Source organism: Alosa alosa, chromosome 18 (assembly GCF_017589495.1).
Source record: "Alosa alosa isolate M-15738 ecotype Scorff River chromosome 18, AALO_Geno_1.1, whole genome shotgun sequence".
NCBI classification, from domain to species: Eukaryota; Metazoa; Chordata; class Actinopteri; order Clupeiformes; family Clupeidae; genus Alosa; species Alosa alosa.
The window spans coordinates 23160779-23185861 of record NC_063206.1 but is presented as its reverse complement, the minus strand read 5'-3'; the positions used below and the strand labels follow the sequence as shown (position 1 = coordinate 23185861).

The window sequence follows — 25083 nt, the reverse complement described above, 5'->3', positions numbered from 1 at the left end:
ATAATGAGTGTGTGTGTGTGTCCGTACCGGGTGTGTGATCTCTTTGGGTTGCTCGCGGTTCTCCCTGAAGGCGAGCTGGACGAGCAGGCCCATGGCGGCGGGCAGCTCTCCCTCCATCAGGAGCTTGGGCGCCGCGCGGCTGATGTGCGACGCGCTGAACAGCTGCCGAGGCGTCTGCCCGTAGGTCTTGATCATGGTCTCCAGCGCCCGCCGCTGCACTGGGTCCTCCACCGCCGACACGTCCATGCCAAAGTACGTCTGCAAGGGAAAGAGTGGGGCACAGGAAGGACCAAGTCAGTTAACTATCTGCAATCAGTACATGGAGGTATTATATATAACTGGAGAGAGTGACTAAGTCCCGCCCCCATTCATTTCAATGGACCATGCTAGGCAAGCTACTTCGGTCAAAAAAGTTTGAAATTGACCGCAGCCATTTTACAAAAATGGCGTTTCATGGGTGTTTGTTTCCGGCACCAGCTAGAATTAGCCTATTAGATTCCATGTTACAGACGGAGACAACGTAAGGTACCAGGTATGTCGTTGATGAAGATTGGACATTCCCTCAGAGGAAAAGAAGTTGTTCGGGAACGCGCTTCACCCCGTTATAAGCGCAAATTTATTTCATTGGTTGGGATAACATTTTGGGAATGGTGGTATTTTTTATTATTATTATTATTGGTATAGGTTATTTAATGTGATGTTCATGATGTTGATAATAAACAATGCGAATCAATATTGAGTCACTTTAGGCTACACAAATAATGAACCCTAAATGCTATATTTGGACAGGTTGTATTACGCAATAGGCTATCCAACGAAAATTACTAAAATTAAGTAGACATATGGGATGTAAGAAACTTGTGGATAGCTGAAATATTTGCTGCACCCAGCATGAATTTGTAGCTTGTTAAACCCGGTTAAACCATTTGCAGGCAGACAAAATGAAGCCAATGCAAGTTAAACTTAGCGATAGAAGCGCACATCCCTCGGGTATTGTGGTTCAAGCAGGCAAGAGTCTGCAACTGTTGTTGGATATTTGGCTTTTGCCTCGACTGGCAGCCTGGCCATTTAGATCAAATGCATATAGCCTAATATAGCTTATTTAGCAAACTAAATAAGTCATTGACATTTGTTTAGTTTTAAATCACTTGGGGAGACATAGGTTACATCCAGACGTTGCGTTGTCATGGACTACAGGTAGGAACTACAGCCTGTGCCTTGCTAAAATAGGCAATGAGTAGGCTAATAATTGAATATAGGTCATTGCATCTGCTAAAATATATGGTCATAGTCAGTTACCTTGTCAACCCACACATAAGGCAAATAATAGCCTAATATGACAACATTTACATTTTTCTTTTATTAACGACAAAGTCCGGTATAATACAGACTAAACCATGTAGGCATTAAGTCAAATATCAGTAGCTTAATCCAAGTAGTTAGTTGTTTTATTTGTCGTCTTCCAGAAATGCAAACCAACATGGACGCGAGGACGCTCGTGCCCAACACTAAACTCGTGCATGAGCTGTCATCTACCAATCAGCAAGTGCAAACTGGTGCCGGAAGTTGCAACCATGTAACGCCATGTTTTAAATATGTCGGCGGCCAAATGCCATGCTAACTGGCTGAAGCTAACCCTTCAAATCCTGACCCCCTGAATCAGTAGGACAAAGGGTTCAGACTGACAAGACTATCACCTCCAGGTGCTCAAATTCAATTGTTTCCCTATGGAAACTGGCGACTGACTGTTGCAACGTGCCTCGCATTTATAAAAGCCGATGAAAGTTAAAAATATTCTAACTTTTGATTTTGCGTTTTTGTTTAAACCAGGGGTTCTCAAAGTTTTCATTGCTGAGGGCCAATCCAGGAACCCAACATTGAACTGGGGGCCGCCAAAGGGGCGGGGAGAAAAAAAAAAACCTGGAAAGAAAATCCCATTTGTAATCATTTTAATGAGCAGGTTGCATCTCTACAGTTTATATTTATTGCATTAAACACATTTTAATTCATAACTGAGGCTAAACTTGGCAAAACTTAAGAAAAATTGCAATGCACACACAATCCCTGGGGTTCTCTACCCTCAACAGACAAATTTGGGATATAACAGTTCTGGTTACAGTCCATTTCAAGTACAAACTTATTTAGCACAAACAGTCTCAGGGTGCCTTGCTTCTTATCAGCATAGGCCCTATTCAGGGCCAATTCCAGCTACCAAAGCACCACAGGAAAACCTGACGGCCACTAAACACCACTAAACAGAGATTCATTCTTTTCAAAGCACACAGTACAGTTGTACAGTTTTAACAGTTTTACAGATTTTATCAGATGTTATCGCGGGCCGCCAGAAATGTTTCCGCGGGCCGCCATTGGCCCCCGGGCCGCACTTTGAGAACCTAGGGTTTAAACAATGGGTCGTTGCTTAGCTGCCGGCCTTAGCTAAGACAGGGAGATAGCTATTTAGCTGAATATAACATATCATAGCAACAAAATGTACACAATCAATTTTTGACTCTTTAACACTTTGGAAGACTTGTGTTTCAGAGATGAAAAAAGCAGGTCAGTGTGAATGCCTTCAAACGTATTCATTCTCTCACTGAGCTGCATTTTCCTTTAGCTGGTATTCCATTATCAGATGGCTGTAAAATTCTACCAACAACTTACAAAACACCGGCCTTTAACCACCAGGGTACTGCTCCCTACATATAAAAATAAACAAAACTATTCTGTTACCACCAGGGTATCGATTACATATAAAAACAAACAAAACTGTTATTTTACCACTAGGGTACGCTCTACTTACAGAAACAGTCTACACTGCTCTTTACCCTCTAGGTATGTCTATAAAGATCTTTATTATTTGCACTAGGCTGGACTCGTATGCAGCGGAAACTGCAGGGGTCTATCCAATAATGTCCAATAGTCTATTTATAACCCCACACCTTTAGACCTGCAAAAGCATCCTGCACAGCAATTAGAGCAGGAGGTTGACTGACCGCGGGGTGGAAGACGTTGATGGCATGCACGGCGGCCTTGCCCTTCTGCTTGAGGCCGAACACCAGGTCGATCCACTGGCACAACGTCTGGGACACCTGGTCCGACTCCAGAGCCTGCCGGTGGATGAGGACGAAGAGGCGTGGGTCATTCCGGGCCCACGGCGGCAGGTTCACGTGGTTGACCCGCTCGCTGTTCTGACGCACACCAAAGTCAAAGCCTGGGGGAGGAGTGGAGGGAGAGAGAGAGAGAGAGAGAGAGAGAGAGAGAGAGAGAAAATGGAAGAGAAGTAAACAGTTTGTTTGTTGTTGCTTGTTTGATGTTTTGAACGGAGCTCCTACAAGAAACAGAATTAGTAAGTGGTATTAATGAGAAATCAAACAACGTGCAGCAAACAACAGAATCAATATTACTGTAACATTAATTGAAAATGGCAAGCAACACCATGGCATCATGTTCAACATTTCACAAAGATGAGCTGTGCTATTTGAAAGCAAACACACTTCAAATATGTGTATATCAGATATATTAAGCTCAGTCCTGCTCTTACCTTCTCTGTTGACCAGGAACTCTGGCAGATAGAAGAACTCGGGGATGAGCTCTTTGACATCCGTCATGGACTCGTAGGAGGACAGCCTCCATGTTGTGTTCATTGAGTGAAATGTGCGGTCGGGAATATCGAAGCTCTGATCTGTGTGAGCCCAAACACAGAGAAACAAAACCTGTTTACTCTAGACTCACAGCCAGAACCTCAACAGCAGCTCTCGCGGGGAGAGAGGGAGAAGGTCAACACTCCTTTATTAAACTTTAGAAAGAGAGCTAGAGAAAGGGAAAGAGCAGATGGGAGAAAACGAGAAAGAGATGGAGGGGAGGGAGATATAGAGGTGAATTGGGAAAAAGAATCAGACGACAAAGGATCGGATCCCCCGCCCATCTTGTGTGTTGAAGGCCCTCATGAGATCCTCAAGCTCCTGTCTGAAGACCATCCTCTTTCCAGCCAGACAGGTGTTCTTAAATATTTACAACCTCTTCCATGCAAATAGCTGCCTGCCTGTTAAATAGTAGACTATAAAACTGAAGCGTTTCCTATTAGTTTCCCATGTAATTTAATTTGGGCAAATTTGAACCCAGTGTGGCATTAACTAGAGGGCAAACATCACTCAAACACATGCGCACACACATGTACACACACACACACACACACACGCACACACACACGCACACACACACACACACACACACACACACACACACACACACACACACACACACACGCACCCATGGGGTGAAGCAACTCTGGGTTTTTAGGGCAGTAAAGTAGTCCAGTGGTTACGTAAGCGCCTAGGCTGGCAGAAATGGGACATTTACCGTATGTGATCTGGGCTTTCATGTGCAAAGGTGAGGAGATAAACACAGCTGCTAGGCTGAGCACGAGCAGCCGCCCGTAGCTATTTTATTACACCAACACTGGACCGAGCACTAGCAGATGTAGCTATTTTATTACACAAACACCAACATGGACTGAACACTAGCCAACGTAGCTATTTTATTACACACAAACACCAACACTGGACCGAGCACTAGCAGACGTAGCTATTTTATTACACACAAACACCAACATGGACTGAGCACTAGCAGACGTAGCTATTTTATCACAAACACCAACACTGGATCGAGTACTAGCAGACAGCTATTTTATTACACACAAACAAAAAAATATGGGCCCAGCACTAACCGTAGGTATTTTATTATACACAAACACCAACGCTGGCTATCAAAATGTACAACATCTACTTAAAAAGTCAAATACATACTTGACACTTGCCTATTAGCCTGTATGGAATTATAATCAGGTCCGTCTGTCCACCTGTGCATGCCTCTCGCACAGCTTGACAACTATTGCTCCAACTTATTCAAAGAGCGTTACTACATCTCCAAGATGACCACCCAGATCCAAATCAGGTTTCACTTTCTTTCACTGTCTTTAATGTGAGGTCACATTTGTTTATGTTTAAATTTCTTAGCAGACTATAAAGAGCAGATTATAAAATTGATCATGTAAACTGGCTATTTGTGATCTGAATGATTAGTCTGTTTCAAGCCGCAACCTAAACTTGGTTATTTAACAACAAAATATGCTTGCCATCTTTATAACGCTGGACGCCAATGAATTTTTAATAGCCATGAAGGTGGGAGTCGGGAGCAGGATGGGGTTACCTTGGTAGGCCAGGAACATCTTGGTGAAGGGGGGCATCCTGACGAGGAAGTGGAGGACGGTGCCACTGTTGGAGTAGTGGGAGCCGTAGTGGTAGGGCTGCACTGGGGGCATGGGGTCGTCCTCACGGGCACCCTTCTTAAACTCCTCCTCCAGGTACTGCAGGAGAGGACACACACACGCACACACACATATAGGTGCACACACACACAGGCGTGCGCACACACACACACAACTCCTTAGTCATAGACCTTCCATGGACACAAGAACATGCAGAAAATCCATGGACACTAGAACATGCAAATAGAAATGCATGCATCTATTCTCAGGTCCTGCAACAGACATCACACAGTTCAAATGACTTGTGTGGTAACACACACACACACACACACACACACACACACACACACACACACACACACACACACAACAAGCAGTCATTACCTTATAATTATCCACATAGCGATCCTCCTTCTCCTTTGACTGCACGGCTATTGGCTTGCTGAGGTTCCTGTAGAAGAGAGAACACATGATCACATGATATCTGATCCATCATGTAATAATCCCCCCTTCAACCCAGAAATCAGAGAAGGCAGGACAGTCTGGCAATCTGGTTACAGGACTGTCTGTGTCTGTGTGTCTGGCTGGCTGTCTGTCTGTCTGGCTGGCTGTCTTCATGTTTAGTTAGATTCTCTCTTGGGGCAGCACATCAATAGTCTGAAGACCTGAAGAGATTCACTCGTCATGTCTATTAAAACCACAGCTCTCACACTGTTGCTGTGCAAAAGAAACCAAAAAAAAAAATCAATCATCAAATGTGTTCACCACTTTGAGTCCTACGGGCCTTAAGAACCACCCACTCACCTCAATCATGAATAAAAACAAAGACAATTTAAACCATAATCATGGAAACATCCTTCGCTAGTCTCTAGCACACGCACACAGACAGTTCTTCCTCGGATAGACAGAGGGTATTGATTATTACGTCAGGTCGTGATCACATGCTGCCTAATGGGCATGATCCACTCTGAGAGAAAAGCGCCACAGCACGTTTTCACTGACCCTGACATTAATCAGACATACTCTGAACGGTAAATAATATCAAAATAAACAAATATTTCTTTTTTAAAAGCGTGATGACACGCACTACGCAAACCCATCTTTACTTTTGTGTAGCTGTAACTATTCAGCACACAGAGATCATTCTGAATATTCCATCAGTTAGACCATAAGGACGACTTGTGCTCGCGGTACACTGTGTCCATATATTTAAGCTTGTAATTGAGTCAGTACTCCTCACCCACACAGCACTCTGTAGCTTCCATTCAAATGGGACTGGAAGGCAAGTGAGAGTTCAATGCGTGCGTGTGTGTGTGTGTGGCACACCTGCAGATGTTAGGATTGTGCAGGTCGAGATCTCACTGGTGTAGTGTGTGTGTGTGTGTGTGTGTCACACCTGTAGATGTTAGAATTGTGCAGGTCGAGATCTCACTGGTGTAGTGTGTGTGTGTGTGCGCGCATGTGTGGCACACCTGTAGATGTTAGAATCGTGCAGGTCGAGGGTCTCGCTGGTGTAGTCACGCAGGATGAAGGGGAAGACGGGGTACTGCATGAGGTCATTGAAGGAGCGTCCAGCGTGCTTGTTCAGGTGTGTCAGGTACTCGAAGTTGGTGATCTGGCCCGAACCCCAGAGATGAGTGAGTGCAGAGATGTTGCCGTACTCCAGCAGGTTGGGCAGGTCCGACGTCAGAATGGTGTGGTACACGTCGTCACGGAACTGCAGGGAGAGAGGAGTGAATACAGGGGAGATGGTTAGAGTTGGTCAATAATTAGTTCATTAATTAATTAATTCATTAATAAATAAATAAATAAATAAATAAATAAATGATGGTGTAGTGAATCAGCGGTAGTGTGACCACCACACCCGCAGTGGTAATGTTGACCCGGGTTTGATTTCCATGCAAGTCCATGTCGCTTTGTAATTTTTAAATGACCTTTAAAAATGACCAACAAACTAAATTGTTTCTATTATCAGTGGATTTCCATTGTGCTACTAAAACAGGTTTATTTTTCACCTCACATGACAACAAGCAGTAACATCTTTAGGCAAGTGTAAAATACACAATTTTTAAACGGTAGACGCACAAATTATAAAAACTTTTTACAAAGATGTATGGTACCAGTTCAGCTACATATCTCCTCAATTATCTCCTCGATGTGTTCAGCAATATATCTCCTCAAATTAAACCCTTACACCTACTGAGCCTGGAGCTAGGAGATAGTTCTGGAACACGATGCACACAAAAAAAATCAGATAGATATATGGGGAGGATGACGAAAGAATGGTGAAATGTGGATTGATTTCGTGCTCCACAGCAGCATAAACTTTAAACTACAGTAAACTTTACTTCAGCAACTTTTGGTTAAATTTTGACATTCATAACTCACTCAAGGATGGATGTTATTGTGCCTCCTTCTGAAGCAGCATTTTTCATTCTAGCCAGAGCCCTGTTGTCATATTTTAATTTCCTGAAAGAACCATTTGCTTCAAAGCAAAGGTGTGGTATTATTTCCTCCTCCTTATCTTGCTTTATTAAGACTGGGTTTGGAAATGGAGGTGCAGCTACACTGAACAGAAAGAAGGAGGTGCCGGGAGGAGGGGTAATCTTTTTTTTGTTAGGCTTTTTTTTGGCCTTTATTTGGACAGGTATTTGTGATTTTCAAAAAGGTTCTAAATACTTAGGTTCTGTATACTCTGCAGGTCTCTCCAAGTGAGGTGCTTGTCCGCAGCAGGGTCCGGTCATGTGTAGTCTTTTTGAACAAACAATTATAGGTAAAAATAGGTGAGGTGCTTGCCTTGGTGTTGTCGAAGGCCAGCAGCAGGGTGCGGCCGTTGGTGAGGAAGATCTCGGTGGCGTTGTCCCTCAGCTGCCACCAGCGTTTGTGCACCTCCTTCACTTCCTCATACGTCCACGAAAACGAGGACAGCTCCGTCTCGCCGTGCAGCGTCTGCAACGGAGAAGAACAGTATGGGTAAATATACATGAGACACACACACACACAATCTATGGTCTTTTGGGCCCCCACCGTCGACTTCAAGGCAGCAATGGGGGGTTAGTCAAGGGTTATGGTTAGGGATAGGGTTAGGGTTAGGTGCCTTGAAGTCAATGGTGGCAGCGCTGCCTTGAAGTTGACTGTGGGGGCCCAAAAGACCATCAAGCCACACACACACACACACACACACACACACACACACACACACACACAAGGCTTGTGAGCACAGAGACAGACACACACACTACCACACTGCCACCGTCTGGGTAAATAAGCAAACTTAGACACACCCACACCCTGCAAAGGGGTGTACATGCCCTCCGCTTGCACAGACACACACATTGTTGTCTCGTAAAGTGTCACCCCTCCTGTCCAACAGGGTGACTTGCACTCTTAACATGGTGCCAAAGAGTTGGGCTTGTTGATGCTGAACTACAGCGATACACAGCACACACAGAATAATTGGAAGGAATTACCATGTAAAAAGGGCGTGTATGCCCAGGGCTGAGACACAGAGAGAGCCAGAACAACACACACACACGTGATTTAGGAGCACAAATGGGAGTATTGAGCTTACTTGAATGTCATGGGCCTCAGCTGCGTTATCCTCTACAAAGTACATCCCAGTCTTCCCTGTGGACGTGGACAGACAGAGACACACACACACACGCACACACACGCACACACACACAGAAAGAATTAGTGTGCAGACAGGATGTGAAGGGCCCTGTGGGATAGATGATTATGAGGAGGAGTGTTGATGTAGGTTTGGGAGTGGAAGAGAGAGAGATAAAGAGAAAGAAAGAAAGAGAGAAAGTGTTTGTGTGTGTGTGTGTGTGTGTGTAAGCAAGAGAGACAGATAGATATTAAGGGTGAATAAGGGTATTTGTGCGTGTGTGTATGAGGGACAGTGATTAAACTTGGCTGTGGAGATGAAAGCATGGGAGAGAGCTATTATGTGTGTGTTCCTCTCTGTGTGTGTGTGTGTGTGTGTGTGTGTGTGTGTATGTTAGACAGAGAGAGGGAAGGAACTGAGGAGAGAGTGATGCAGATCCATGAATACTGAGCAGAGTAACCTCACCCAGTAGAAGCTCTCCCACTGTTTCTCTGGATGGAGCAACACTGATGCACCTCCTGGTAAACCTGGACACACACATAGTCTCAGTTTTACACACAAATGGCCACAAATCATACCCCATTACACACAATTTACCACACACACACACACACACTAGAGTGTGGCTACCTGACCCGAGCCCGACGGGTCCCGACTGGTCGGGTTCGGACAAATATTTAGAAATTATAGTCGGGTTAAGTTCGGGTTCGGACACATGGGGGCGATATGCATTGGAAGCTTTACATTTAAAATTGCTTATTATGTTGGGTAACCAACAGGTCTGCTTTACATGATGCAAACGTTTGTTTTTTGAGAATAAAGTAAAATGTAAAAAAGACCTAACAGCTTTCTTTCTGTGTGCAAGATTTGTTTATTTAGCCGTGACCTCGCATGTGCACTTCAGGCGGCATGTCTTGGGTGACGTAAAAAAAAAGTTGTTAGCCTATCAGGAGATTTCAAGATTATTTGCGTTACATACTGTGGTAAAGACATAGGCTACAGGTAGGCTATGAGGTCGCCTCGTTCAACTGGATGAGGAATTCCTCGAGTTGCCCCAATTAACGTCGATGCTGCATATGGATCAGTGACAGAGGCACTGTAGTTTCAAAGACTGTTGCAGGTCATTTCAAGACTTTTCGTCAATGGTAAGACTAGAATTCTATTTCAATAGGGTATGCTTGCTTGGGCCTCGTGTTAATGTGCACTGTGTGTGACCTGCGTGCATGCACGCTCATCTGATTCTGTAGACAATTCCATTTGTTGTTTGTTCCGTTTAATGGGCTAAAAAGACAATCTATCCACAAACGTGAACGTTTAATCACTAGCATGGGAAAAACTGAGGCATCATCTGCGTCGGGCATAAAAATGAAAATACCTGTCGGGTTCGGACGCGGGCCGGGTTCGGACAGAAATTTGCGGCCCGAACCGCACTCTAACACACACACACACACACACTCTCAGTCACAAATGGCCACAAATCATTAGCCCGGAAAATCCAAACTCATTCACAAAGTCAATAGAGTCTGGTGACTCGACATGATTGGGATTCCTTTCCAACACTTGCATCGTGACGAGTGCTAACTTTGTCCAGCCTAACCAATCACATTAATCAGAGATTACTAACGTTACTTCCTACTTCATCTAAACTTTACAAACAGACAATAAACAGCATCAACAGTCAGAAAACAATGGATGTGGGTCTACCTTGGCTGTAAATAAGTGTCTGCATTTTTCCAACTGCATTTTTTGATGTTTGCAGGTGTTGCTGCTACCGTTTATCACAATAAGTTTTGTTTTCGTCTTACCCTCTTGTCATTGATTGGCCTGACATTTATCTTGTCTGAGGGAAATGTTAGTGAACACAATCACACACACACAGCAGCAGCGTACCTGATGGGTTCACTGGTGGCCTTGTCCTTCACTGTAGACGAGAATGAGGAGTGGGTCTTATCCTCCGCCAGAAACGCCAGTGGCGGCCTCACTGCATCTGAGAGACACACACCACACACGTCAGATGTCATAACGAGAAAGAGAGAGAGAAACCATAAGACAAAGAGAACCATACAGTACATAATGCACATACACGCATGAAAAAGAGCAGTGAGTGAGGTGTAAAAAAAAGAGTGTTTGGTGTGTGTGTGTGTGAGTTTGACTGCGTGAGTTTGACTATCTGTATGTCTGCATATATGCGTATATGCGTATGTGTGTGTGTGTGTGTGTGTGTGTGTGTGGTGCGTGCGTGTCTTACTCTCCAGCTTCTGCCGGTCCTTGAGCAGGTACTTGTTGGGGATGGTGAGGTAACAGCGCTGCAGCCGCCGCCGCTCCCGGTTGGGGCCCTCGGTGGGGTCCAGCTGCCACGAGGTGGGATAGGACACCTGGTCGTACCACACCGCCCTGAAATGCACACACACACACATACATATATACATATATAGATATATATATATACATATATATATATACATATATACATATATATATATATATATATATATATATATATATATATATAAACACACTGACTACATTGTTTGTTGTACACATTAAACAACGGAGTCATTTGAGTGTGTCTGTGTCTGTGTCTGTGTCTGTGTCTGTGTCTGTGTCTGTGTCTGTGTCTGTGTCTGTGTCTGTGTCTGTGTCTGTGTCTGTGTCTGTGTCTGCACGCACCGGTCATGGGTGAGCTGCTGCACGAGCTCCTGCCAGTGTCGGCTGGCGCTGAGGTCGGTCTTATAGAGGCCGCGGATGTGCAGGATGACCTTCTTGCGCTCCATGCCCTGCCTCAGGGACACGTTCTGCGTGATGTCCGCCGCAATCTTTGAGATGTCCTTGGATTTGCCATCCAGCCTCTGCATAAGGCTGTGGGTTTGAGGGAAGGACGCACAGTGAATGGTTGGAGGTGGATGTGTGTGTGTGTGTGTGTGTGTGTGTGTGTGTGTGTGTGTGGGCGGGGGTAAGGGTAGCATGAGAGAGTTGAGCAGAGTCACGTTGCCATGGAGAGCACCAAGCTAGCAGTCAGCGGGTAAGAATGGGATCTGCATGATTGAAAAGCTCAGTGCTTTTTTCTCTGGTTAATGTGTGTGTGCTTGCTATCTGACTTTTTGGAGTTTGGATGATAGTGTGATACACTGTAAAAGAGCAGGCAGAGAAACTACATTAAAACTACATTTCCCATCAGCCTCTCTTTCTCGCTTACCTCTTCTGGGTGCTGGTCATCTTCTTCTCCCATGCTCCCTTACTGGTCTTCTCTTCAGATTCATACTTGAGTTGCTCCTGAGGGGAGAACAGGATGTGGTCAGAAAAGCAGCTACTTGCTTCAGCAGCGCAGTAAACCAAACGCCCATGAGACTAACAGGCAGGCTATACCAGGGACATAACTGAAGCCTTCCGTTCACGGAGCGTAAAAATAGTTGTAGAGGAATGGTATAATTTTTTCGATTGTATGCGCCACTAAAAAATCTATTAATCCCTGACTTTGCACACAGATGTTATGTATCTAGGTATGCTCACATACAAATGAATCTGCAAATGCATCTGTTGTTATTTATTTGTTTTCAACTTGTAAAGTGACCTTGGGTTCAGAAAGGTGCAAAATAAACTTATTATTATAATCTATATTTTATATGACAACTATAATTACTCTATTATTATCATCATCCTTATTTATTTACCCATTGTGGCTGCATATGCTCTTTGTTTGGTGAAGTGCATACCTCCTTGATGGCCTTGAGCAGGTCTGGTTTGGGTGGGGCGTTGGGGGGGATACAGCGATGGCCGCACAGCTTGAGGGAGGTCATGAAGGTGTTGGCAGCCGCCTGCTCCTCTCGGCTCAGGCTGTCCTTGTGATCATGCAGCAGCTCATACAGATATAGAGCCAGCTTGGGCCCGTGCTGGAGAGGGAAGGGGGGAGAGGGGGGTAGAGAGAGAGAGAGAGACAGAGAGAGAAAGGGAGAGAGAGGGTGAAGAGGAGAGAGAGAGAGACAGAGAGAGAAAGGGAGAGAGAGAGAGAGAGAGAGAGAGAGGGGGGGTGGAGAGGTTAGTTTATTCAACCCCAAGGAAAATGACAGTGCACAGGCACAGTCAGACACATAGTCAGACACAGAGTTGGGCACAGTGGCTAGAACAGGGGTCACTTTCATCGATCCAATCCCCTAAATTGCATTGTCATCATCATCGATGATCTCTTTGTCTTTTTGGTGACCCTTTGGTGAACTGTTCTTATGTTTAACCAAAGCTTTAGTACATCCCGTCATCATCACTCACGCTAGCCCTTGCATTCCAACCTGAGGTACATGAACTGATCACATAAACAAACAGATGGGTTATATATAATGATGTACTTATTACATAATCAGCCTCTGTGTGTTAAGGTCCATGTGGTAATAATACAGTAATAACTATAGATAGCACCAAATAGGCACCATTTTAATACTTTCATGCTACACATATGAATTTCATGTCAAATCATAGTGAATTATGTTGTAACATATCAGTGTAAATGAGCAGATAGAAAATTGAACATTTCACATTACTAGTGTTACTTATTCCATCACAGTTGTTCACACGCACGTATGCGTGCATGAGACACAGAGCCGTCTGCTGGAAGCTTTTTGATGTGAAACGAGAGACCAAGTGAGTGAGTGAGTGAGTGAAAGAGAGAGACTGAAAGAGATAGAGTAAGTGAAAGAGAGAGAGTGAGAGAGAGAAAATGAGAGAAAATGAGAGTGAGCAAGAGAGAAAAAAATGAGAGACTGAGCGGTAGAAAAAAGAGAAGGAGAAAAATAAAATGGGACTGCTACCATGGAAACGGCAAGAATTCGTGAGCATCATGAAGATGGTTTTTTTTCCTTGGTTATTTGTGTCACAACAGAAAGATGTCAGCTGTATGCAAACAGTATGCATGTAGAACAAACCCAAATGTCACTATCTTGCTCTCTCTCTCTTTCTCCATGTTTCTTTCCTTCTCTCACTCTTCCTTCCGATTGTTGTACGCACACAAATGCCTTGTGATCTCTTTGTTCAAAGGCACTTCCAAGACAGACACTCTTGCTCTGATAACCTTCACTGTCAATCAAACCAAACAAAGACATTCAAAAGGCCAACATGCACACACTGCTATGGCAACAGCGCAGCTGTAGAACAACCTTCTGCGATGACAACGAGTGATAATAGAAAGAGGCTTGCTGTAGAAATGGCAAACTGATCTCTACTCTTCTGCAGACACTACAGATCCCTGGACCTCATCTGCACCCCTTAGCCCTTACTAGTAGAAATGAGACACTGGGGGTGCTGTGGTGCCGCTAGCTACAGCCCGTACCACATCCGGGTCCATGTGCCCACGGCGACCGGGGTTTGAGTCTGACCGGGGTCATTTTCAAGGTCCCGCCCCATCTCTCTCTCCCACTTGCTTCCTGTCTGAGTTTCTTCACTGTTCTATCGGATTAATGTACACTGCTGATGCTACTGCAGTGCTCTAGTTCCCCTCCCTTATCCCCATCTCAACCCACTGCACAGGGCCTTTTAACTGATCATGACCCAGGGAGGATCCACCATTCTGAAAAGAGGCAACCTGGGAATTACTGTTCCTACAGTAACACTGCATGACTGAATGCATGGTCAGAGGCCATCTGCAGTGCCCTCACTAAAAACCCCTGTTGGAGGTTGGAAGTTGGAAATGTAGCATACAGCTGATTTGTCAGATGCCCATACCCATCCTGAGGTTCCTCCTCTTTAGAAAATGGGAAACTGATCAGTACTGTAGCACACTGAAGATTCCTCTGTGCACCTATGACTCCTAATCCACCTATGACTCCTAATCCACCTACCGTATTTTCCGGACTATAAGTCGCACTTTTTTTCATAGTTTGGCTGGTCCTGCGACTTATAGTCAGGTGCGACTTATATATGAAAAAAGTTATATAATTGAACATGTTTTTAAATGTTAATTTATATTAACTGACATGAACCCTACATGAAACATTATCATCTACAGCCTTGAGAGAGCGCTCTCAAATGCTACAAGTGTGAAACACATGCATGCTTCTATTTATAGCCGGACCTCAGATTGGACAAATAAAAGCCAGTAGGCTATAATTTTGTTTCAATTTCACTCATAAAGGAGCTCTTCTTAATAATTTATATTGTTGGTTGGTTTAATATTGTTGCCAATGAAAAGTCATCGTCCTACACCATGAGTCTCCAACACGTTGCTCCTCAAGCTACCAGTCGCACGAAGCCCCAGTTAACCTACATTTAAACACAATTGTTGCTGCCAGGCATCAGCCTACAAATTTTATAAAAAAGTAAATCATGCATAATTTAAAAAATAACTAAATTTTGGCTATCTTAGACCTCTTTGGCTATACGGAATAAGATTTCCCTTGCAGCACAGCACATGCTCCCTGAATGAATGAAAGCGGATGCCTTATCTCGCAATAAGCGGATGGAAATCCCGACACTCTTTCATACATGAAACTTGAACCATTGCCATTGATAGCCTAAGGATATGCCGCTCCAAACGAAAAGTATAGGCCCATGTCTCACAGTAAAACGCAAGAAATAAAGGCCTATAGCTGACTGGTTCCTGATCACTAAACGTTTGTTTTCCTTTCCTGTCGATAGCGGTTGATGTAGAAGCACATAGGCTATAATTTGACTTTAGAGGTGACAAATCGTGCTGAGAGAAAGAGAGAGAGGCACCCCCAAAGTGACCTGCGCGCGCGCGCACGCGCGTGTGTGTGTCTCTGCATGGGGTTCAATTGAAGTCAGAGTTGGTCCGTCCAGTCAACAGTCCCGCATTCAGGCCGCTCCATTATTAGATTAATGTCAGACAGTGCTGTAAAATGTGTGGGAATTTCTCGCATTATGATGGCTAGAGTTGCGGGACTTTTATTAGTATGCTCAATACTTAGTAATAATTTATGTGCAATCACGCGCTGAAATTTAGGCCCTGGTTTTAAATGCGCATCTTTTTTTTCCTCTCGCTCTCTCGGAGAGCTGCCAGCTTTTGCCAATATGTCGTCCAAAATGCTTAATTGCATTGCATTCTCCACATTTTTATGTACCACATCAGCATTTTTGTTCAGTGAATCTTTTGTAAATTGCTTTACAATAGCGTCGGGCCCTTGTCAGCAGCCTTCGGCTTGCCTCTTGCCACTATTCACTCCTTCGTCTTCAACATTCCCTGTAGAATTCTCAATATTTTTGGCCTCAATGTGTCCAGTTACATAGTCTGTCTGTTCTTAGTCTTGGATTTTGTGAAATAAATTTCTAAATATCACCTGCTTGCTGCAGCTTTGGTCTGCACGTCTTTTTAAAACCGAATCTTTTTCTCTCACAAGCATTTAATCTGCTGCCGGCTTGTCTCTCCACATCGTCCAAAATGCTTGATTGCATTGCATTCTCCACATTTTTAGCTACATTTTCATGTACCATATAAGCATTTTTGTTCAGAGAATCTTTTGTAAATTGCTTTACAATAACTGTCGGGCATATAGGCCTATTGGCTTGCCTCAGCTTCGGTCACGGCCTTTTAAAACAGTCTTTTTCTCTATCGTGAGCATTTAATATGCTGCCAGCTTGTGACTCCACATCGCCCAAAATGCTTGATTGCATTGCATTCTGCACATTTTTGGCAACATTTTCATGCATCATACCAGGATTTTTGTTCAGTGAATCTTTTGGGCCTATAGGCCTATCACCTGGCTTGCTTCAGTCACCTAAAACTGCATCTTTTTCTCCCTTGTGAGCATCTGCTGCCAGCTTGTGACTCCACACCGCCCAAAATGCTTGATTGCATTGTATTCTCCATATTTTAGATACATTTTACCACCTTCTTTCAGTGAATCTTTTGCAATTACCTTCCTGCCCTCCTCTTGGATGCCTTCACTCCTTCTCTTCATTAACATTAATCTTTTTGGCCTCAATAATCCAGTTACAAAGTCTCTGTTTTTGGTTTTGGATTTTGTGAAATACATTTCTAATTAACACCTCACCTATAGTCCGGTGCGACTTATATATGTTTTTTTCTTGTTCGTGACGCATTTTTTGATTGATGCGACTTATACTCAGGAGCGACTTATAGTCCGGAAAATACGGTAATCCACCTGTGACTCCTAAATCACCCATGACTCCTAATCTACGTCCTCATGCCCATGTACATCCTTACCTCGAGGCCTGGACTGAGGCTCTCCCGGAGGATCTCAGGGTGGCTGGGCTCCCGGACAAACTCCAGCGCTTCCTTCCTCTGAGCCAGCGGGCGAGCGGGGCTGAGCGAGTGGACCAGCATCCGGCCAATCTGCACGCGGAACGTGTCCCGGCACGACCATAGGACGCGCCGCCACTGCTGCCGTGGGGCACTGCCACGACCTGTGCTGCCCTGAAAACACACACACACACACACACACACACACACACACACAATCATCCATAAAGGCATCCAAGGCACTATATTGTCTAAATACAAACCATTCCCTGTATTAGATTTACATACCATAGCCATGCATGCATCAGCAAAATTAACACATCATCTTCATAGACAAAAAATGCAAAATTCTAAAAGTGTATTCAATATGTTCAGAAAGCATTGATAGGCCTACACAAGCTGAAATAGTTTCAAAAAGTTTCCTGTTCACTTTTTTTCTTCATGTTTTCTTCATGCCGCTACCCTCCCTGAATTACCAACAGTGGCTAGGATAAGGCAGGAGTCACACTGAGGACAATATGGTGGCAGTGACAGAGGGTAGAACATATACTAGTGCACTGCATAGTGCATAGCATGGAGAAACACATACCAGGCCGATTTTGATGCCTTCCATCATGAGCTTGAGGATGTCCTTCTGGAAGGTCTTCATGTTGGTGGGGGGGAAAGGCGACGTTGGGGTGGAGCCGTTCTCTTCGGCTGCGTGCTCACCAAACACGGGGGTGGTGGGCAGGTGCTCAGGGGATTCTGGGAAATTCAGGAGCTCGAAGAAGTCCTGGTTGGCATCTGATAAGAGATGAAGTGGGAGTTGTGTACTCAATGTAATCTCAAGACAAGAGATGGTGGTGGTAGTGTAGTGGCTAAGGAACTAGGCTAGCATGCAATAGTCCGTAGGTTGTGGGTTAGATTCCCAGCTACTCCGTTGTGCCCTTTGGAGAGACACATTGGGTTGCTCTAGGGGGACTACTGTCCCTGTAAGTCACTTTGGATCAAAAATGTCAGATAAACGAATACATTTCAATATTTTGAAAGTTACGAGTGAAACATCAGTGAGCAGAGATTTACAAGCAGAGGTGGAGAAATGGGGAACACATAAAACATCATGGCTAAGTCCAATTTATTTTAGCACCAATCAGATAGAGAAATTCCATTAAACTAAATTAAATTTGCCACTAAAACAATACAAAGAGCAGCATGGGTAATTATCAGTGACTGAATTTGAAGTACTTGCTGAATGCATAAAATGGAAATCACTCAGACCCTCTGGGAGACACAATTACATGGGAAAGGTTCAAAATCAGCTTCACCCCAAAGGTCATCCACTTAATTACAAAAAAGACCTTCTGGTCTTTTCTGTGTAGTAAGACTTGACAGAAGAACTGTTGGAGTATTTGTGTAGCTAGTCTTGGATATTCTATGTGTTAAAATTAGATAACAGAAGAAAAAAGGGCAGCGGGTTTGCAAAGCTATGTGGAGTATTCTATGTAGAGTATTCTATGTGGAGTATTCTATGTGGAGTATTCTATGTAGAGTATTCTATGTAGAGTATTCTATGTGGAGTATTCTATGTGGAGTATTCTATGTGGAGTATTCTATGTGGAGTATTCTATGTGGAGTATTCCATGTAGTCAAGTGGAAAAACATGGAAAGACATCTTGTGTAGCCAAGTGGATGAACTACGTAGGACAGGGGTGTCAAACTCAAATTCACAGGGGGCCAAAATTAAGAACTGGGAGTATGTCACGGGCCAAGCTCAACATTTATTGAATAACCGATGTTTTTATTGAATTAAAACTGTATACACACAAGAAAAAATAGAATGCAGGCATTTCTGAATATAGCCTAATAGAAAAAATATATTGAATATCTGAATAGAAAAAATATATTGGCCTATTTTTTGCAGGTGAACTATAAAAATTGTAAATAACATTTAACAATTATCAAAATTGTAATTGTAACTATTAACAGTTAACAAACTCTCCCTCTGAGAATGGCGCGGCCGATATCCTGTGCAACAGTAAAACTCGCTTTTACAGCAGCATTACTTTGTGACTTGGCTTGTCTGCCTTGAAAGCAGACTTGCTTTCAATTCTCCCACTTTCTGTAGCTTAAGTTTCGCATCCAGATCTTTGTATTTGTCTTCATGTTTAGTTTCGTAGTGCCGTTTTATGTTGTACTCTTTAGTGACAGCTACGGTGAATCCACATACCAAGCAAACGAATTTGTCCTTGAATAATATGAACATATAATCGTTTTTCCCACCTATCTTGAAAGCTCGATTATCAATCTTTTAAACGCCGCATTTTTCGTTGATAGTTTGTCTGGTTGCATGGATACGTGTTTTGTTTATGAACAGAAAAGGCGGCATTAACGATGCAACGCATTTTGGGATTTGAAGTGTTATCGGTGTATGATGCACTATATGTACAGTATGTAGCAACTTGATGGGCTGCGCTCATGCGCTGAATAGAATAGCGTGCTGGGCCAGCTCTAACGTGGATGCGCTGAAGAGAATACTGTCGGGCCAGCTCAAAAATGGCCCGCGGGCCTGAGTTTGACATCCCTGAACTAGGAGGTTAGGTAACAGAAGAACGACAGAGAAGGAGAAAAACAGAACTGGAGGAGGAGTGCGTTGTGTGTATCAAAGAGACAGAGCAGTAAGCCCATCTCAGTGTTTCCCACAGAACTGAATTCTATTTGTGGTGGTAGGTTTGCAGAATTAACTTGAATGCAACAGTTTTTAACAAATTAGCGCAGTGTGGTTATGATGCTAACCAGCTTTAAGCACAATTCAGTACAACCTGAAAAATCATTGTGTGGTGGTCAATGTTGATATTGATAGATAGATAGATGGATAGATACTTTATTGATCCTCAAGGGGAAATTCAAGGGTCTCAGTAGCATACAGACATAACACACAACATGCACTACCATATTGTGGTGGGCCGCCACAAATAAGTCAATGTATGGGAAACACTGCATCTGGTCATGAAGCTGTGTCTATGGCATATTCACCTCAGAATATCGAGATGAGTTTTAGGCTAAATCGCCCATCCCTAAGCCCCTCATGTGGCTCACACATTGGGTGTATTGTCTCTCTGTCAGAGCATTGGTTCTGTTTACTCTCTGAAAACATAGGTGTGTGTTACTGTGTTGGTGTGTGTGACCGTGCTGGTGTGTGTGTACTCACTACCGTGGTAGATAAGCCTGTTGACAGCGAGCACCACGAGCCGCTGCAGCCTCTGGACAAATTCGGTCTCGCTGGCGCGGATGGGGTTCTCCTGGCTCATACGTCGTTGCATCATCTGGGTCAGCTCGTCACTGGCCACCGAGCGCATCCGCATCAGCAGCGAGTCCGACTGGACCAGGGAGAAACTCCGCCGGCCTGGTGCGCACGCACGCACGCGCACGCACACACACACACACACACAAACACAAAACACACACACACAAAACACACACACACACACACACAATTATTATACTTCTTCCACTGCATCCAACTATAAGCAGAGGACCCTCTGAGCCATGGTGGCTTGTGGTGGGTCTTCACTTTACATAATAAATGGCCTGCATTTATTTACCGCTTTTCTACTCCTTCGAGTGCTCAAAGCGCCTTACTGAGTAATTCCTTACATTTGGCCGTTCACACGCACACACATACACACGATGGCAGAGGCTGTCATGCAAGGCACTGCCCAGATCATCGGAAGCAGTTTGGGGATCAACGCCTGGCTCAGAGACTTTGGCAGGGTCACCATTGCAACCGCTATTCGGATGATCAGCTAGGCTGTGGAGTGCGGACCCACCTCATCATCACTGCACCATTAATACCAAACCATGAGGGAGAACAATGTAAGATAGGTCCACCTTAAAGGCGCTTGCTATATAAAATAACTCTACATACAGATCAGATTGTGCTCGACATCGCATCGACTTCCGGTTTGGGACAAATTGGTGAAAACATATGCATGGGGTGCATAATAACTGAGGTGATTTAAAAATTGACACCAAATATTTGGCCATTTGGTCAGGCCATTTTTCTATGAGGCAGCTAGTACTTAGTAGGGCACTCACTCAATCCAGCTGTTCCAACTTCAGACTGTAACATTTTTGCCATTCTATTTAGCTCATCAGAATAGTTCTATGGCATTTTCATTGAACAAAATACAACCACTAGTTTTGTTTTCACCAAGTGCAGCCCATAAAGTGGGCTTTACTTTGTGTCAACAGGAAATGATGTAGCTGTCGAGTATAGCCTTCATTATGGGGCCAAAAGAGTTGACCTTGGTCAAACTTCAGTTACTATGGGTGAATATGAATCAATATCTCAACCATATACGTATTAGTGATATATCTGAAACACACCTACACAAACACACATAGTTGGGCACCGGTACTCTGTCAGAGTACTGGGCAAGTTAAAGCCAAACCAAACCAAACCACATTCACATGCAGCGGTTTGGTCGTTAGTCAGGTCACTGCACAGCAAACCAGACAGAGCAGGCCCCGCAGGGAGGAGGGATTGCCTCATCGGAGGGGAAGGCGTGGGGTGGGGTGGGGTGGTCACTACCTGAATCACTGGGAAAGAAATAGCCTGGAGACCCTGTGGGGGATGGGATCGGGGAGTCCAGGGTCAGGAAGCTTAAATGGGGCGGCAGGGGGATCTGCCCATAGGAGTGCTGGCGGGGAATGCGGGGGATTATGGAGTCTTTCAGCCCCATGGAACCTTGGGTAGGTGGAGAGGAAGGAAGGGAGGGAGGGAGGGAGGGAGGAAGGGGCAGTTTAAGCATGAAATGGAGACATGAAATGGAGTCATCGAAACGTATCATGACAACTGGTTCAAATCAGGCTGAAAATGAAAAAAATGTCAAAAACCACAAAACCAGAAAAAGTTCATGAAAAGTAAACTTTCCTGTCGAAATGACACATTATCCTGTGTGATAGAAACAATAGGAGGCTAATGAACTGCTGGGAGAGCTAATTACGTGACCATGTCCGATGTTGACCGCTCTAAAGGGCAACCACAGGTGGCGGTGTTGCACTCACCAGCGATGCTCTTGCGTTTCTGGTACATGGCATGGTGAGGGGAGGTGGGCACTTGCACCGAGCTGCTCAGCTTCTGGTCCTGATTGGCTGTCGTCTTGATGAACTCGATGGCTGATTGGAGGATGCGGAACTGCAGGGCCACAGCCATTTCTGCAGAGACACACGGAAAATCAGTAAGTCACTCCAGTTTATATTTAGATTCCTACTAGTGTACGAGCGTCAATAGTAAACTTTGGGACCTCGCTGCTGCCATTTTAGGAAAGGTCAAATATGCAAAAGTGATTATGTCTCAAAAGAAACTACTTTGTGTAAATAAAGAAACAATAAAAAAAAGGTAATGCAATGAATGGAGATCTGTGATAAGAGTCCAAACTTTCCTTAACCAGAGGGTGGTTTCTAATCAGTCTACCCTGTAGGACGGTGCAGTGACTTATAAACCAATTGTGATCACATTAAGGCGAAGAGTGAATTGTAGAAGTTTTATTTTGCTGCATGTTTTGAGCTGGCATAACATTTGTTGAAATCTGTGTAATAGTGCATGGTTCCTGTAGTTTGCATGCTGTTCAGGACGGCACAGGATGTGATTCGAAGGTGATTCGTCATTTTGTGATATCTGTGATATCTTGTGTTACACACCCTATAAATGTCACACTTCCCCTATTTTGGACAAACATAGTACAGTATAGTAGTTGTAGTGTTTTTGTGTGCAGCTGTGGCATTTCTGTACAATGCTCACACTTTAGTAGGGCAGAGCACCACACACTACTCCAAGAAGATATAGTGTGGAAGTGTTAGTGTACAGTATGTGTACCTTGCGTGTCCAGTTGTGTGAGGGTGAGTTCTTTGTTTAATTACTCTACCTGATGAATTTAGGCCTGAAATCTGTTCAGAGTGCAAAATTGAGCTAATCAGCTAAAATTAACTACGGCCAATTTATTTTTGCGTTTTGGAGAAATGGATCCAGTCTTCACGGTTTGTATCAATTAAGTTGCACAAGGGTGTATGTTGTGGTGGTGCAGGTGAGGGGTGTGTGTACCTTGAGTGCGGTGGACCTTGCTGGTCCGCATGTAGCCCAGTAGAGTGATGAGGTCCTCGATGATGCGGAAGTACTGGGAGCCCGAGGAGCTGCAGGAATGGATGGTCACAGCCACAAGCAGTTGCTGCATATCACACATCAGCAGCCTGTAGTCACTAGGGGAAATCCTGGAGGATCACAAACACACAAGGACAAATACAGATGGACAAACACACGCACAAACAGAGAGATACATAAAACACACATGTACACACCCACACATACCAGTATATATACAAAACCACATAGAAATGCACGCACACAAAATAACATTAGTAAGTATAAATAAGTGTAAGTTTTGAAAGTTACACAGCCACTAATTCCCTGAAATTCTAATGTATTGTGAAGTTACAACCATGGTATCACTTATTATTGTAGATAAAGTAGGACTTTTTCAAAACAACTGCCATCACTGATCCATCAAAAATGACTTCAGTTAGTCATTTTTATCACACTTCAGCCTGATATGCAAACCATACTAAATGTTCCGTCACACTGGATTACCAGGATTGTCTGATAAAACAGGGACCCATTTTTTACTATTGTAGATTAGTATTGACTGAGTATAAGTGAAACCTCTTATGCCAAGCAGACACTTTTTTTGTTTAATCCATCTGATAAAAAAAGACAGTCATCAACGTTACAACTTTGGTCAGATCCATGTATATTTCTGGCATGTTAGAATTTTTTTTTGTCATTTGTAGTTTGTGTACATGTACGTTGTGTGTGTTGTGTGCGAAGGCACAGTGTGAGCATAGCAACTGCATCACACTAAAACGTGTAGTGCGAGTTACCATATTGTACTTGACTGAAACAGAAACACACAGTATCTGCTCGGCTTTAGACGGTTCATTTTCCTGGAGGCTCTCACACATTTCTTTATACAGTCTATATGGTTCTCACCCATTCTCCAGGCCGTTGAGCGTGGAAAGCGTGTTGAAGAGCACATAGAGGAGGCCGTGGTCCAGCAGGATGTCGGCCAGTTTGGGACAGGCATTCAGCAGCTGCAGCAGCACACACAGTGCATTGTGCACCAGCGAGTTCTCGTACAGGGAGTTTTCAATCAGGCCCAGCACGGGGATGATGCAGCGCTTCCGGAACGGAGAGATCTGCTCCATCTCCTCCAGGTCCAGACTGGGATGAACGGGAATGTTGGGAAAAGTGGAGAAGAGATGATGGAGAACAGATAGACAAGCAATGAAAGAAGAGACCAGGTTTAAAGTAAGCCTTCAAATTCAAGCTGAAGCTACAGAATCATAAATCAATTGTCAAATCCAAAAACAGACAATAATCTGTAAATTATACAATGATCTTTGCTGTGATACTGAAGCTCTGTGTTATGACTGTTAATATGACTGATAATTCAATGACAGTGAATGTCATAAGTAGTGGCCAGTGTGAAGCAGACACAGACTGGCTATCAAGGAGTTGGAGAAAACGTTCTGTGGGTCAGTCCCATTCAGGCTACACGGGCCAAAGCAGACTTATTTTTAACACCCCATCTCTTCGGCAAGCACTTTCTGATGACTTTCTGCCTCTCTGACATCTTATTCCTCAGCCTGGGCTATTATATGGCCAAGACATAGAGTTGTGGTACAAAGAAAACAGAGTGGAATGGAAGGAGGAGTCACAGCAGGGCACTGATCCCCAGTGAGATTGCATGAGGACCGCAATCCCAGAAAAACTATTGTTTTTAAAGAGCACAGGGTCAAAATTATTCTGGGTTCATACAATTATTGGTTTTAAAAACAAGCCTAGCTCCTTAACCACTACACTACGACCGCCCCCACTTTAGTTGAGGTTCACGGAGCATGTGCTGCCACAATTTGGAGGCAGCCGAGCATACTGGTTAGCGCTTCGGACTTGTAATTGGAGGGTTGCCG

At 44.1% G+C, this 25083-nt stretch overlaps 1 protein-coding gene across 8 annotated transcripts in view; it reads right to left on the bottom strand.

Moving 5' to 3' along the window:
- Positions 1–25083, bottom strand: part of lyst (lysosomal trafficking regulator) — a 125223-nt gene that overhangs the window by 15069 nt on the left and 85071 nt on the right. For 5 of the 8 annotated variants that reach the window (XM_048268988.1, XM_048268991.1, XM_048268989.1 and 2 more), the window contains 21 exons: positions 24104–24334; positions 23162–23328; positions 22126–22275; positions 21650–21805; positions 20267–20461; positions 17669–17862; positions 17044–17253; positions 12590–12766; positions 12073–12149; positions 11547–11735; positions 11125–11270; positions 10767–10863; positions 9342–9403; positions 8838–8893; positions 8063–8215; positions 6739–6983; positions 5651–5717; positions 5209–5365; positions 3542–3682; positions 2994–3211; positions 28–258 (listed from right to left, as the gene is read on the bottom strand). In XM_048268988.1, coding sequence (XP_048124945.1) covers positions 28–258; positions 2994–3211; positions 3542–3682; positions 5209–5365; positions 5651–5717; positions 6739–6983; positions 8063–8215; positions 8838–8893; positions 9342–9403; positions 10767–10863; positions 11125–11270; positions 11547–11735; positions 12073–12149; positions 12590–12766; positions 17044–17253; positions 17669–17862; positions 20267–20461; positions 21650–21805; positions 22126–22275; positions 23162–23328; positions 24104–24334 — 3319 coding nt within the window. The remainder of the gene's footprint in view (positions 1–27; positions 259–2993; positions 3212–3541; positions 3683–5208; positions 5366–5650; positions 5718–6738; positions 6984–8062; positions 8216–8837; positions 8894–9341; positions 9404–10766; positions 10864–11124; positions 11271–11546; positions 11736–12072; positions 12150–12589; positions 12767–17043; positions 17254–17668; positions 17863–20266; positions 20462–21649; positions 21806–22125; positions 22276–23161; positions 23329–24103; positions 24335–25083) is intronic. The other 3 variants (XM_048268992.1, XM_048268995.1, XM_048268996.1) reach the window with 1 other exon arrangement.